This window comes from Desmodus rotundus, chromosome 7, assembly GCF_022682495.2.
Source record: "Desmodus rotundus isolate HL8 chromosome 7, HLdesRot8A.1, whole genome shotgun sequence".
Classification (NCBI taxonomy): domain Eukaryota; kingdom Metazoa; phylum Chordata; class Mammalia; order Chiroptera; family Phyllostomidae; genus Desmodus; species Desmodus rotundus.
Genome location: NC_071393.1, coordinates 33,875,995 through 33,890,791, shown reverse-complemented (window position 1 = coordinate 33,890,791; position 14,797 = coordinate 33,875,995). Strand labels below are relative to the sequence as shown.

Here is a 14,797-nt window from a genome sequence, read left to right as displayed (position 1 = left end):
CAGAAGCCCCAGGACTGTTCTGCACACCTGTGTCATCGTGGACTCTCTGGGCTGTTTGGTCCCTTTCAATGGGTCAAGAGCTCCTTGAGTAAAGCAAGGACTGAGGCTTTACTTACCTTGCTCTTGTATGGAGGGGGAAGCCAAAGGTTTATAAATGAACAAGCAAAGTGATGTACGGTCACAGAGACGGTCTGCAGAGGACAGTGACACCCTCACAGCATCAGTAGAGCAGTGCGTGGTTGCGGAGGACTCGGGTCTCCCACCCACCCCTGCAGTACTCTGGCCCCGAGCTGGGTGGGCTGCTGCGTTGTGCTGCGGAGCGAGTGCAGGACGCCCAGGACTTAGGGGCAACCGGTTCCTGCGGGCTCTCTCCCTGCACCACTCCTAAAGCCTCAGGCACGGACTGGGCAGTCATGACTGGAGCAGGGCCTTGGCTGGCAGCAGCAGCAGTTATGTTTTCAGGGCCTGGGAGCATCAAGAACCAAAGGGAGCGTGGCCACCTCTGTGCCTGGGGTCAGCCCGCCCAGGCTCTGAGCCCCTGCCTAGGCAGGGTTTGCCACGTTTGAGGGGGGGGCAGCATGGGCAGTACTGGCTTCCTCGGGCCCCCTGGGTCAGGGAGGCGGTGAGGATCACGACCCACAAACATGTAAGCCTGTCTCCTCTGATTCCCCACCGTGGCCGTTCCACTCCCAGTGGGCCCACCTCCTATTTCCTGTTCCAGACTGAACTTGGCTTATCTGTAGAACGTTCCAGGCATCCCTGCCTCCTCCTTGTACTAACCCACCTGTGTAGCCCTGACAATCTCCTCTTCCTCAGGTCCTGTCTGATACTGGCTGTCGGAGCCCCCGCTGACCCCAGGGAGCCTGGTTTCCTCCACCCCAATTCTTCCGAACTCCTTGCCCCTCCTCCCTGACCCCCACGGTCTTCTCCCATTTGTGTGAGTGTGAACGTGTCTCCCACGCAGCTGGCATTTCCAGGGACCGGACCCAGGGCTCCTCTTCACCCCCAGCCGACCCTGGCAGAGCCTCACCGCGTGTGGGCGGCTCTGCTCTCCCAGACCCCCCTCACTGCTTTGCCTCCTCCAAGTTGAGCACTGGGGCCGAGGAGGAAGAACGCATGCCTTTATTGCCTGTAGGAGAGACTGCTGTGGGAACAGCCGGCAGTTGTGAGGTTGGAGGGCTGGCTCGGTCTTGGGTTCCCAGCCTTGCAGCAATGGAGACACTGCTGGGCCAATGGACAGGGCGGGTCCAGGTGGGGGCTGTTGCTCCTTCCTCAGAGCTTCTCCAGATAGGAGCCAGGGACGAAGCCACGCTGCCCGTTCCATTCCACTGTCCACCAGCCGTCCTCCCCTTCCAGGAGCACCTCCAGGATGTCCCCCGCCGAGATGTCCAGCTCGTCAGAATTCTTGGTAACAGAATGAAAGTGCATCAAGCTGGAGGGGCTGATGGGAGGGTCTGGCTGGGCAAACCTCCATCCCAGGCCTCAAATTCAAGCTTGTCTTCCAGGTGGGCTGAGTCAGCTGAGACATGCCCATCCTCCCGGGGCTGCAAGACGAGGCCTGTCCCTCTGGGCTGGGGCAGCCCTTGGGGACACAGGATGTGGGACATGGGACTTGGCCTCCTGTCCAACAGCCCCCGTGGTTTCTCATCGTAGGCCTCCCACAAACCCAGGCTTCTCCCCTGCTTCCTGCTTCACCTCCCCGCTGTCCCTTCTCCCGCTCTGCTTCAGGCGCCGGGCCTCAGCAAGTCGGGCCTCAGCAAGTCGGGCAGGTGTGCTCAGGGGGCGCCCTCACTCCCAGCCCGCTGTACACAGCGCCCCCTGCTGCTGAGCTTCCTCAGCTCTGCCAGCCCCTGTTAGGATCAGTCCTCCTCCCAGCCTCTCCCCCATCAGGGATTGGGCTTTGGGCTTCCTGCAGTTGGTCACGCAGCCCCCCAGCCCCATGTGGGTGTATGGCCTCATTCTAGGTGGATGTGAGTCTTTTGGGGTGAGTCCCTCACCCCAAAGCAGGGAGCAGTTTGGACTTCACGGGCATCTTGTCACAGCTGCCCTGTGATTCCCTGACCCCTCCACTCCCCATGGACCTCAGGAAACAACCCAGCACAGCCGAGGGACTGATTCTGACTGTGGGTTGTTGTTGGCACCTGTGGCCATGGAGAACCGAGCCCTAACCCGAGGGTACAGAGCTTGACCCTTGGGCCATTTCTGCAGGTAGCCCAAGCTCTGTCAGCCTGCCTGCATGTGTGCAGAGGGACACATGTGGCACACACAGTGCCCATGTCTGCCTGGGAACCGCATGTGTGCGTGTGAGCAGATTCAGGGAGACACAAGCCCTGAAGTGGGTCCCCGTGTGCCCCGTGTAACTTCATGAGTACACGGGGTACCCCATCCATCAATACCCACTCAGCAGATACAGAGCCCCTCCGAAGAGCTGGGTGTTGTTCTAAGGGCACACACCCAAGCACACTCACGGGGCGGGTGCCTCCACATGAACACACATGGCATCGCGGCGCCCTCCTGAGAGAGGAGGAGGAGGGCGAGGCGCTCACCTGGGCTCTGTAGTCATAGAGGGCCCTGTAGTCCCGGGCTGGCCCGCTGAGGGGTCCTGGTGCCTCCTGCCCTGCGACGGCGGCGTAGACACCCTCATTCTGATTGGGGGTGGGAGTCGGGGTGTCTGTGGAGGCTGAGAGCAGAGTGAGGCCTGGAGCCCACCCCTTTCATAGGCCATTGGTCCCCGGAGGCCCCCTACTTGGAATGTCCCCACACATGGCTTAGTCTTTCTTCCCCCAGCAGTTGGAGGGCCAGCCTGTGCATGTGAAAGTTCTCCTTCACCCCAGGGTCACAGTTGTTTGGAGGCCCCCACATCACACCCAGTTACCTGCAGATGCTGCCAAGGGTGCGACGGTCTTGGGACTTCCGTGCAGCAGCCCGGAGAACCTGAGGATGGAAGGAAACAGGTGGGTCCTGCAGGAGGGGATGACGCAGGGAGTCCTCAGGGCTCGAGCGCTGGGGCTGCTCCCAGCCTCCTGGCACAGAGTGATTTGTGGGGTGCCCTTCAGGCATGAAGGTTCCCCAAGGGTGATCCCAGTGGCCCACTCAGCCCCTGGCCCCAGCAGGGGTCTGTACCACCCTCTTCCAGTGGGCAATGAGTGGGCCCTCAGAGGCAGATCCACTCCTTCCCCTGGGCTAGTCACCTGCTGGGCTCAGTCAGCCGGCAGCCCTGAGCACCGCCGCCCGCCCCCCGCCATACCAGGCCTGCCTAGCCACTCCCCACCACACGAAGCAGCGATACCCATTGTACACGTGAGTGCGGGAGGCAGTGTGGAGCTAATTCACCCTCCCCCTGTGCCCTGGTCAGGCCTGGCCTGAGCTGGAGTCGTGAAAGGTTCTGTAAATATAAACAAACAAAACAGGAGCAAGAAGCAGGAGCTGGGGCCTGGAAGCCAGCAGTGCTAAAGGCTGAGCAAGTGGAAGCTGGTGCTGCTTATCCGCCTCAGGAAAGGCTGCCTGTGGGGTCAAGTCTTGAAAGGCTTCGCTTTAACTGGCAGAGACTGGGGTGCAAAAGGCATTGCCAATGAATGGGACGGCGGGGGGCGGTGCAAAGGTACAGAGCAGGGACTGGACAGAGGATGATTTGGGTAGTGGAGGCAGAGTAATCCGGTGCAGCACCACAGCCTCCGCTCTCCCCAGCCCCTCCGCCTCTGCCCCCTCCCACACAGGGTTTGTGCAGCGGTGGCCTGGGAGTGGACACGCAGGCCCACCTGGCACACAGGACAAGGCCTTTTGCTGCTGCCACAGGTGGAGGGGTTGGGGGGCAGGGTTAAAGCTAGCAGCGTGGTGGCTGGGAGGAGTAGAGCTCCTCGAGGCTGGTGTGTGCCCTGCCTCACTGCCGTGTTCGCCTAGAGCAGTCTGCATTTGCCAGCCCCTGCCCCCCCGCCCTCTCCACTCTGCTGGGTTCCTGGCCGACCCAGACAGCCACCCCTTCTACCCGCTCCCTGCTCCACACAGCAGGGCCTCTCTTTCTTTTATCTTCGTGGGGCACTCCTTTCTGTCCCTTTTTTGTTTTTATTTATTCTTTATTATTTTTTTTTAAAGATTTTATTTATTTACCTATTTTTAGAGAAAGGGGAAAGGAGGGAAACATCAATGTGTGGTTGCCTCTCATGTGCCCCTCCACCCAGGGCCTGGGCCTGAATCCCAGGCATGTGCCCTGACTGGGAATCGAACCGGTGACACTTTGGTTCACAGCCCACACTCAATCCACTGAGCTATACCAGCCAGGGCTCCTTTTTTGTTGTTTTTAAATTCATTTTTTAGTTTCAGTTGACATACACTATTGGGTTCAGGTGTACAGCATAGTGATGAGACATACACCTTATGCAGTGACCGCCCTGATAAGTCACGTGCCCATCTGACACCGTGCGTGGTTATTACAGTATTACTGACTGTGCTCCTGTGCTGCGTTGTTCATCTCTGGTGACTACTTTTATAACTGACAATTTGCACTTAATTCCTTCACCTTTTTCACTTACCGCCCCCACCAAACCCTCCTTCCGTCAGGCAGCCACCAGTTTGTTCTCTGGATCTGTGAGTTTGTTTCTGTTTTGTTTGTTCTTTTATTTTGTTCTTCAGATTCCGCGTGTAAGTGAAACCATATGGTATTTGTCTTTTTCTGACTGACATTTCAGCTACCATAGGTCCATTGCACGTGGCAAACGTTCATTCTTTTTATGGCCAAGTAGTATTCATCGTATGCAGGTACCACATCTTTATCCAGTTACCTACTGGCGGGCACTTGGGCTGCTTCCATAGCTTGACTGTTGTAAACAGCGCTGCAGTGGACACGGGTGATATGTGTTTTCAAGTTGCTGTTTTCTATTTCCTCAGGTAAGTCCCCAGAAGTGGAATTCCTGGACCATACAGCAGCTCCATTTTTAGTTGTTTGAGAAAACTCCATACTGTTTTCTACAGTGGCTGCACCAGTCTGCATTCCCACCAGAAGTCCACGAAGGTTCCTTTTCTCCGCAGCCTCACCAACATTCTGACAGGTGTGAGGTGATGTCTCACTGTGGTTTTAACTTGCATCTCTCTGATGATTAGAACATGGACCATCTTTTGGCCATCTGTATGTCCTCTATGGAGCAATGTCTGCATGTGTCCACTGCCCACATTTAAATCAGACTTTGTTAAGTTTACTTATTTAGTTTTTAATCCTCAGCCAGGATATGTTTTTCACATTGATTTTAGGCAGGAAGGAAGAGAGAGAGCGAGAAAGAGAAGCATCGATGTGAGAGGGAAACGTCGGTTGGCTGTCCCCTGAATGTGCCCCGCCAGGAACGGAACCCACAATTCTTTGGTGTGTGGGATGATGCGGCCACCCACTGAGCCGCCTGGCTAGAGCAGATGGTTTGCATTTTATGTTGAGCTGTGTGAGTTCTTTGTATATTTTGGGTATTAATCCCTTATTGGATGTATAATTTACAGACATCCTCTCCCGGTCAATAGGTTGTCTTTTCCTTTTGTTGATGGTTTCCTTTATGGTACAAAAGCTTTTAAGTGTTACGTAGTTATATTTGTTTATTTTTGCTTTTGTTTCCCTTGCCTGGGGAGACATATTCAAAAAAAATATTGCTAAGACCAATGTCAAAGGGTTTATTGCCCATGTGTTATTTTAGGAGTTTTATGATTTCAGGTTTTACATTTAAGTCTTTGATCTACATTGAGTTTATTCTTGTATATGGTGTAAGAAGTGGTCTGATTTCACTTGGTTGCATGTGTCTGTGCAGTTTTCCCGACGCCGTTTATTGACAAGATGGTCTTTCTCCCATTGTATGTTCTCGCCTCCTTTGTCATAGATTAATTGACCACATAGGTGTGCGTTTACTTTTGGGCTCTCTATTCTGTTCCATTGATCTGTGTGTCTTTTTTTTTTTTAATGCCAATACCACTCTGGTTTGATTAATACAGCCTCGTAGTATAGAGTGCTGTCGGGTAGTGTGATACTCCAGCTTAGTTCTTCTTTCTCAAGATTGCTGTGGCTATTTGAGGTCTTTTCTTGCTCCACATAAATGTATGGATTTTATTCTAGTTTTGTAAAAAATGTTGTTGGTATTTTGATAGAGATTGCATTGAATCTGTAGATTGCTTTGGTTAGTATGGACATTTTAATAATGCTAATTCTTCTTATCTAGGAACACAGTATATGCTTCCATTTATTTGTGTTTTCTTCCATTTTTTTCCTTAATGTCTTATAGTTTTCTGAGTATAGATCTTTTATCTCCTTGGTTAAATTTATTCCTAGGTATTTTATTCTTTTTGAGGCAATTGTGTATAGATTTGTTTTTATTTCTTAATTTCTCTTTCATCATTGGTGTACAAAAATGCAACCAATTTCTGAATATTAATAATTTTGTATCCTGCTACTTTACTGAATCCACTCATTAGTTCTAATCCACTAATTAGTTCGTTAGTTTTTTGGTGGAATCTTTAAGGTTCTCTAGATAGTATTCTGTCATCTGCAAATAATGACAGTTTTACTTCCTTCTTTCCAATTTGGACGCCTTTTATTTCTTCTTGTCTGATCGCTGTGGGTAGGACTTCCAACACTGTACTCAATAATAGTTGTGAGTGGCCATCCTTTTCTTGTTCCCTTTCTGTCTTTTTTGACACTGTCTCAGGTGAGCTGTTTTATCCAGTTGTTTAAATGACTCCCTGGGGTGGGATGCAGGTCCTCCCTGGGGGTTCAGAGAGGCCTGGGTCCCCCAAGATTCTGGTAACATTGTGAGGGTATGAATGTCCTTTTCCTGGCATCAGTGCTTTCTCGAAGTTCTCAGAGAAGTGGGTTGTGCTCTCTGCTCTGAACTGCTGTGGTTCTCAGGAGCCTCTGCTTCCCTGAGGCATCCTGCTGGGAGGTCCTATGGGCTCCTGAGGTCTTGGAAATGAGCGGTTCTCAGAGGGCTGGGAGCTCCATTGACCCCCCACCCCGCTCCACCATTTCCCTTGTCTACCTCCCAAAGGCAGGGTCTGCTCTGCACAAGGTTGGATGGAGAGGAGGTCATGGGCGCATCACGGTGGGGCAGGACACAGGTGCCACGTGAAACCCACGGATGCCTCTAGAAGCTCATAGACAGGTATAGAGGCCCGCCAGGACCTGCCTACTGGCATGCTCCCTGAGCGGGCTAAGGCACTCTCAGTCAGCTGTCGTCGTCGTCACCCTCAGTCTAAAGCAGGAGGGCTCTTTGGTTCTGAGTCCGACCTCAGCTCGCACTCATGGGCCCTGGACCTAGAGAAGATGAGTGACTGGCTCAGGTAGCACACTGAGGGACTGGATCCTCCACAGCTAGGCCAGGGAAGGGCTCCTGAAGAGCCTGGTGAATTTGCCAAGAGTACTGGCTACGGGGCCCGCTCCTGTGTCCTGGTCCTGCACCAGCGGGACAGTGTCACTACGGCAGCCTGAGTGTCCAGGGCGCCAGCCCAGGCTAGCAGCAGGTCCCAAGAGGCAGGAAGCCAGCCTGAGGCATCCCTAGAGCTCTCAGCATTCACTAATGAATACGTGGGGTGTGATTATTTGTTTTAATGCCTGGGTCCCCTTGCGCTGAGGGTTCATGAAACCAGGTTGAACCTGTCTTGTCCACGAAGAGTGCCCAGCACCTGAACACAGTACCAAGAACACAGTGGATGATTAATAAATTCATATACGAGGTCTGTCCAGAAAAAGTACAGCCATTACTAATATAACGAGAATGGTTTGCTCAACATCGGTGTCACCTAGCAGCCAAGGAGAGTGGATTAGAATGCGCATTTGTGAACAGTGATGACTTCACTGAACTAGTCAGTGGGGGCGGTAGATGCTGTTGAGTGAGCATGTGCACTGTGGCCGTCATGTTCAAAATGACTAAGCAAGTAGAGCGACGAATCTGCATCAAATTTTGCATTAAGCTTGAACATTCAGAAGGCTGCAGCTGTGGGCAACTGGTGATGGGCAGCTACATCATGACAACGCACCTGCTCATGCATCACGTCTTGTGCAGTTTTTTGGCAAAACATCAGATCACCCAGGTGACTAAGCCCTGCTGCAGCCCAGATTTGGCGCCCTGCAACTTCTGGCTTTTCTCAAAATTAAAATAACCTTTGAAGTGGAAGAGATTTCAGACCATTGGTGAGATTCGGGAAAATATGACGGGGCAGCTGGTGGCGACTGGGAGAGCTGTGTGAGGTCTCAAGGTGCCTACTTTGAAGGGGACTCAGGTGTCATTGTCCTGTGTACAGTGTTTCTTGTATCTTGTATCTTCTTCAACAAATGTCTCTATTTTTCATAGCGCGTGGCTCTGGACAGACCTCATGGATGAGTCAGTTGCAGGAGGAGAGGCTGGACCTGCTTCCTCCCCCCCACCCCTCCACCCCCGTCTCTGCATCCCGGTGGGTGTCTCACCTCTTTATCATGCCGCAGGACAGTTGTACGCCAGGGCTGCCCGACGATAGGGTGACCTCCCGATCGTAGTAGTTCTGGTAGGGCACTGGGGCTGTGGAGAGGAAGCCTGTGAGGCGCAGCGTGGCAGAGGGCAGGGCAGGAAGGACCTCTGCCACCCGATACCCCAACCTGTCGCCCTGGCCCACACTTGCAGGTGGGAAGTGGGCCTCCCTCACTTCCATGAGAGACCCCACTGTGGGCACCACTGAGACAAATATTCTGGACTCATAATTTAGGGGGACCAAACAGGCTGAAGTGGGGGCTCTGAGGAGGCTCTCCACCTCCACTCCCTCTTCCGGGTATTACAGTGTTATTAAGGGGGCTCATCCTCTGCCTCAGGGGACGGCACTGTCCTTAACTTGTCCCTGGAATCCGGCCACATGTCCTCTACCCAGAGGAGATCTGTGAGCCATACCAGCCCTGGTAGTTGAGGCTCAGAGAACCAGGGCCAGGCCTCCTCAGGACGGACAGGCCTGGGCCTAGAGGCCATGCTGCCTGCAGGCCAGGACTTACCTGGGGGCTCAGTGCCTGTGCTCTTGGCCTGGATGAAGCTGCTGATGTCGGCCTCCACTCTGCAGCCTTCCAGAGTCACCCGCACCTCCTCGTAGAGCTGGAAGTGGGGAAGAACAGAGGCTGAGGGGCCAGGCCTCACGCTGGTGCCCACCCTCAGCGAAGCCCTGTCTGTCTATGACTCTGAACTCTGGCCAGGGGGTTCCACCACACCAGCCTCCTCTCAGGCCTCATGTGTGTATCCCAGGGCCTGTGTTCGGGGAAGTCTTGGGGTATCACTGCCCCAGGCCTGCCAGAGGGGTCAGAGCCCTGGCCTGCAGCACCTCTTGGCTCCCGAACACTTCCTCTGCACAAGATCCTACGCAAGGGACTTCAACCTCCCTCCTATCCTCTGCAGTAGACACCATTTGCCTTAATTTGTAGATGAGGAAACTTGGAGAAGGAAAGTCACTTGCCCAATATCACAGAACCAGAGCTCAGTGCAGCTGGGCCTTGTTCCAGTATGACAGGACCCAGAGCCCCCTCTTCTTCCTCTGCCACAAGGAGGCCACAGGCGGGCCCAAGTCATTTGGGTGGGGGAACCCCAAACCCCACAACCCGTGAGTGGAGAGGTCAGGCAGAGAACAGCAGTGAGCACCAGGGAGCCAGGGCTGCCGCATGACAGCTCATGGCTCTGGGGCTGTGAACAGCGGTCAGACCCTGGCGAGGAGGTAGTGGCCCCTCTAGGCTGGGTAGGACCCAGCCTGACCATCCAGCACGTAGAGCTAGCTCAGTAAGGAGGCTGGGGTACTGGGGAGGCACTGGACCTCAGCTCCTGCAAATGCTGGGCTTGGAGCACAGCAGCCCTGGGTCCTCCCGCCTCTGCAGACCTCCGAGGGGCTGTGTCCACCTATCTTCCTGGCCCTGGCAGAACCAAGACCAAGCACAGTCTTCCAGGCAGAGAGACCACAGTTCTGTGCCGTACTGAGTTCCCTGTCCTTGGGGCCCTTGGGGCAGAGGATGAGGTCTGAGGTGATTGCTGACAGACTCAGGTAGACCAGGGCATGCTGTTGCCCAGAAGCTGCTGTCTCTTTACCTGCCTCCTCTACTAGCTCACTCCGAACCCCTCCCCACCCTTCACCCCCTGACCTCATCATCCTTGACGCACTGCATGGAGAGCTGGTTGCAGTGCACCCACAGCGCGTTCCGGAGGATGGTCAGCCTGTCAAACTCTTGCAGCTGGAAGGCCTGGGTTGCAGAGAGGGGAGGGAGACAAGCGGTGAGAAGGGAGCTGCAGAGCCAGGTCAGACCAGGCCCAACTCACAGCTCAGCTAGGGCTGACAAGCTAGACCCCTTCTGCTGAAAGCCAAGTCTAAGGGAAAGAATCTCGCTGGGGGTTCCCACCCCCTGTCTGTGCCAGCACCTCAGGCTTCTGGGAAGGAGGTTGAGTTGCTTGTGGGGTTCCTGTCCCCGCCCCTCCCAGGCTCACCACACACTGGAAAGGCCCTGGGAGGGCACTGTGAGAGGGACAGTCCTGAGGCCTGTCTCCCAGCTCCTGTTCCCCAGTGGGGCCCAAAGAAGCGATGGTTTTGTCGGAGCCTCCGTTTTGGCTTCAACAAAAAGGAATGAAGGGTACCTGCCTGAAACAGAGAGGCTCAGGGCACAAAGCCAGGCATTGAGCTCTCCAGGGGCAGGAACCCAGGCCGGATTGGGGAGCGAGTGCATGAGTGGGCGAATGAAGGAATGAGGCCTTCCCACCACCCCGCTGCCAGATTTCCCCCCATGAAGCAGCTGGAGCAGGGAGGAATGTCTTTCCTGTTTTACAGCTGGGGAAACTGAGGCCCAGGATCACTCACCTCACAGGTGGTCCGGTGCTCCTGCTCCCACTCACCCCGCACCTTCTCCAACTGCTCAATGTTCTGCCTGTACATTCGCTCTGGAAGAACAGGTCGCCCTCAGGGAGGTCAGTGGCATAGACACCCATCCCCACTGCCCACCCCTTTGCTCCTTCAGTGCTCCTTCCCAGAGCTGCCTCTTCCCCAGAGAGACCTGCTCTGGCTGCTGGCTTCTCATCTGGACACTTGTCAGAGTCGCCACTGTGGTACTGCTCCTTTTGGGGTAACTCTTAGCTCCCTACTGTGCTCCAAGTTGCCCAAGTCTGGGGTAGTGGCCATACACCCAAGGTCAGAGTCCAGGCCTCTTGCGTCCCGAGTCCCACCCATCACTTTCCAGGTGCAAAACTGAGGGCAGCACTAAAGGGTGGTAGAGGGGAGTATGGTAGCTGTTGGGCTGGGGACCCAGCAGGTTTGGCCATGACCTCTGTCCCCAGAACTCGGGGGTTCGCATGCCCTCCAGCCACGGCAGCAGCTGTGTCCTGGGAGAGGCAGAGCAGAAGGGAGACCCTTTCCAGGAGAGGGGAGCAGAGCAAGCTTTCTGTCGTAAGAGGTACGCTGGCAGAGACGAGGGGTGTTGGGGGTTTTGGTGTCAGGTGAAGGACAGAGGAGAGGCCCAGAGAAGGCTGGGTGTGTGTATGTGTGTGTGTGTGTGAATGAGAGAGAGACACAGACAGACAGACAGACAGATGAGTGGGTCTGTCTGCCACGGTGCTGGTTGTGAAGGCCCCAGGCTCTCGACCCAGACGGCCTGGGCTGGGTGAGGCCAACACCCCTCACTGATGGGTCTTTGGTAAGGTACTTAACCTCTCGGTGCCATAGTTCGTCGTCTGTTAAAGGGCGGCAGTGGCAGCGGTCACCTCATGGGGTGGTTCTGCAGATCAGTTGAAACACGCAAACCACCAAGAACAGTTTGGCAAACGAGAGAACATGGATGTTTTTATTTTACTTGCGTAAGTATGGAAATGAGAGCGACAAGCTAGGACTCGTGTAGTCAGGTGGAGTGTATCTGCCCCAGGGCGGGAAAGTGTGTGGTTGGGGGAAGGCCTGTCCAGTCTACCGCCCAGGTCTGAGGAGGCGGGTGGGCCACATACCTGCCTCCATGGCTGAGTCCTTGCACTGCTTGGCTTTGTTCTGGCTCTGAGGAGGAAAACGGAAGGCAGTGCTGAGTCCCTACCCTGGAGACCGCTGCCCCAAGCTTAGAGATCCCGGCCTCCCTGGGTGACTCTGAAGCACCTCTGTCACACCCCTCCCTGACTACCCAGGGGGACACTCAGGAGCCAACTGCGGGCAAGTACTGTTACTTACTCCAGCTTCACCCCCACAAAGGACCACCACAAGAAAGTTTTTCCAATAAAAAAACTTACCAATAAAAAAAAAAACCACCCAGAAACTTGCAGCCCACACAGGGACACGTGAAAACGAGGTGTCAGGATCTGGGGCTTACGTGGGCACTGTTGAACCTCCTGGCTGGGACTTGGCCACTGGCTCCCAACTCCCTGCCCCCAGCTGACCCTCAGGCCCCCGCCCTTTATGGGCCTCAGCTTTCCTCTGTAAGCAAGGGGCGGAAGGTGGCCAGGCCCTCGTGGCTCTGACACTCCCACCCTGGCCCGCAGTCAGGAGCAGTCAAGAGCTTGGGCTGGGTTTGGGTCCTTTCTCTGTTGCTCCCTGGCTCTGAGACCTTGGACAAGTCACTTGCTGTCACTGGGCCTCGGTTTCCTTTCTGTGACATGAGCCCACTGAGCCCCATTGCAAGGGTTGTGCGAGAGTTCGAGTCTGCTCGCTGTCCCCTGAGCCCTGGGCCTGCGCTACAGGGGGCCTGGTCTGAGGAACGGGTCCTTGGGCGCAGCCTGCAGATGGCAAAGGTCATCAAGCTGACCCTGTCAGTTCGTGCCCTGAGATTCTAGGAAACCCATTTCACAGATGGGGGTATGAGGTTCAGGGAGGGGTGGGCAGCTAGCGTGTCCTAGAAGCGGACCTTGCCTGGGGGTGTCCACGCCCCCCACCTTCCCTGCCCTGGCCCTGGGTCATAGCACATAGCCTCGGTGTCCCCACACACCTTTTCCACCTGCTTCTGTTGGCCGCTGGAGCTGATGCGCTCGAAGGCTTGCTCGGCGTCGTCAGCGTCCCGGCACTTCTGCTCATAAGTCTTCTTAGCCTGGGGGTGTGGGGGGGTGACTGGCGGGGGCCCAGAGTGGGACTCCCTGAGCCCGGCCTGTCTTTCTGTTGGGGGATGTGGATGGAGTGGGGGCCTTCTCACCAGGGACAGGGAGATGGAGCCCCAGAATGGTGACAGAGGAGTCTCACTCCCAGGCCCCTTTCCACTCGGGGTGTAGTAGCCCTGCCCAAGGCCCCAGCCTCTTCACAGAAGAGGTCACATTAAACCACCAGCCAGTCCCTGAAAATGCCGTCTTCCTCAAGTGCTGGTCTCTCGTGCAGTCTTGCTCCCCTCACCCAGGGTCCTGGGGGACACAGCTCAGGGGCCCCTTTTCCCTGCACTCTGGGGGCCTGCAGCTGACAGCATGGAGCACCCTGTGGGCCACTGTCTGGGACTGACCACCTGTCCACCAGTAGGAAGTCCCCAGTTTAGCCCTGGTCATGGGACCGGCCAATGTGCATGTAGCTGGGTAAAGACCTGAGGCCACCCCTGTCCCAGGTGCCCGTCCCAGGTCTGCCGGGGGTCCACACCTCGTCTGCCTCCCTCAAGGCCTGAGAGCCTTGCACCCACCTCCATGGCCTTCTTGTAGAGCGACAGCTTGCTCTTCTGGACACGGTCCATGACGGCCTCGTACTGCAGGGGACATGAGGCTCTTAGAGGGGGCCGTGGGCTCTAGACGCTCCCTAGGCCAAGAGGATAGGGTCTCCCTGGGATGAGGTCTAGCATCCCCCTGGCTCTGAAGGGGGTAGCGACAGGTGCCTTCCTCTCTCCCAGCTCGCTCTTCCACAGTTACTGTCGGAACAGAACGCTGGAGGAGCCCGGGGCATGCGTACACCCATGGTGCCTGTCCGCTCATTGGCTGCAGCCGTCGGCCAGGACTCGGGCTCTAGCCAGAGAATATCCAACGTGTGTGTGCACACACACAGCCCTCACTCACTCTCTGTACTCACCTCTGTACCCACTCACAGATGTCACACACTGCGCACACGTGGACTCATTCATGCACGCAAAGTTCCATGTGGCATAACACACGGAAGTACACGCTGAGCAGCCCCTGTGCACCTTCTGCTCCCACTCGAACACACACACACTCCCAGAGCACCCACAGACACCATGCACAAGCTTGCACACGCACACTGCCCTGTTCCCTGCGTACAGCCACCGGCCCGTTTGCATAGGTGAACACACGCACTCTACATGTAGTTATGGCCCCAGGCAGGTCCACAGGCCACTGGACCCGCACCTCTCTCCTGGGCGCCTCGTTTAGATGGAGAGGGTGCCACTCAGCCTAGACAGCGACTGGGTGTGAGCTGTGAGAGCAACTGAAAATGAAACGACCCTCAGGGTGGGGCTGGGGCTCCCAGTAAGGCCCGTGCCAGGGGAGAGACCTCAGGCAAGCCACCCAGTCCCTCACAAACACACCTTCACATGCTCTGGGGTGTGCCCATGGGTGCCCACATGCTCTCTCTCACACACACACACACACACAGACATGCCCAGGCAGGCTTCCCCACACACTACATCACAGCTCTCCACCGGTGAGGGTGCTGGCCAGTCTGGGGAAGGTGTTGCTCCGTCCAGAACAGCTTTTGCAGAGGTACAGACCCACTGGTCACAGGAGGGCTTAAAATAGCCAGCCTGGGGCTTCGCTGCCTGAGCAGGTGACTGCACACCCTACAGACAAGTCCCTGCGTGCAGAGGTCATCTCCTGCAGCACCTCAAGGCCGGGCAGGCTTCTGGAGCCTGCTTTGGGGACCCACTGTCTGCTCAGGAAGCCAAATTTAGAATCTC

General features: G+C 55.7%; 1 protein-coding gene across 3 annotated transcripts in view; it reads right to left on the bottom strand.

Moving 5' to 3' along the window:
• Window positions 1-1,104: 1,104 nt before the first annotated feature.
• Window positions 1,105-14,797, bottom strand: part of PSTPIP1 (proline-serine-threonine phosphatase interacting protein 1) — a 38,391-nt gene continuing 24,698 nt past the window's right edge. For 2 of the 3 annotated variants that reach the window (XM_053928656.1, XM_024557180.3), the window contains 10 exons: window positions 13,577-13,639; window positions 12,908-13,006; window positions 11,943-11,988; window positions 10,813-10,892; window positions 10,106-10,204; window positions 8,981-9,077; window positions 8,429-8,519; window positions 2,876-2,934; window positions 2,547-2,680; window positions 1,105-1,404 (listed from right to left, as the gene is read on the bottom strand). In XM_053928656.1, coding sequence (XP_053784631.1) covers window positions 1,273-1,404; window positions 2,547-2,680; window positions 2,876-2,934; window positions 8,429-8,519; window positions 8,981-9,077; window positions 10,106-10,204; window positions 10,813-10,892; window positions 11,943-11,988; window positions 12,908-13,006; window positions 13,577-13,639 — 900 coding nt within the window. In that variant the 3' untranslated portion in view covers window positions 1,105-1,272. The remainder of the gene's footprint in view (window positions 1,405-2,546; window positions 2,681-2,875; window positions 2,935-8,428; window positions 8,520-8,980; window positions 9,078-10,105; window positions 10,205-10,812; window positions 10,893-11,942; window positions 11,989-12,907; window positions 13,007-13,576; window positions 13,640-14,797) is intronic. The other variant, XM_053928657.1, reaches the window with a different exon arrangement.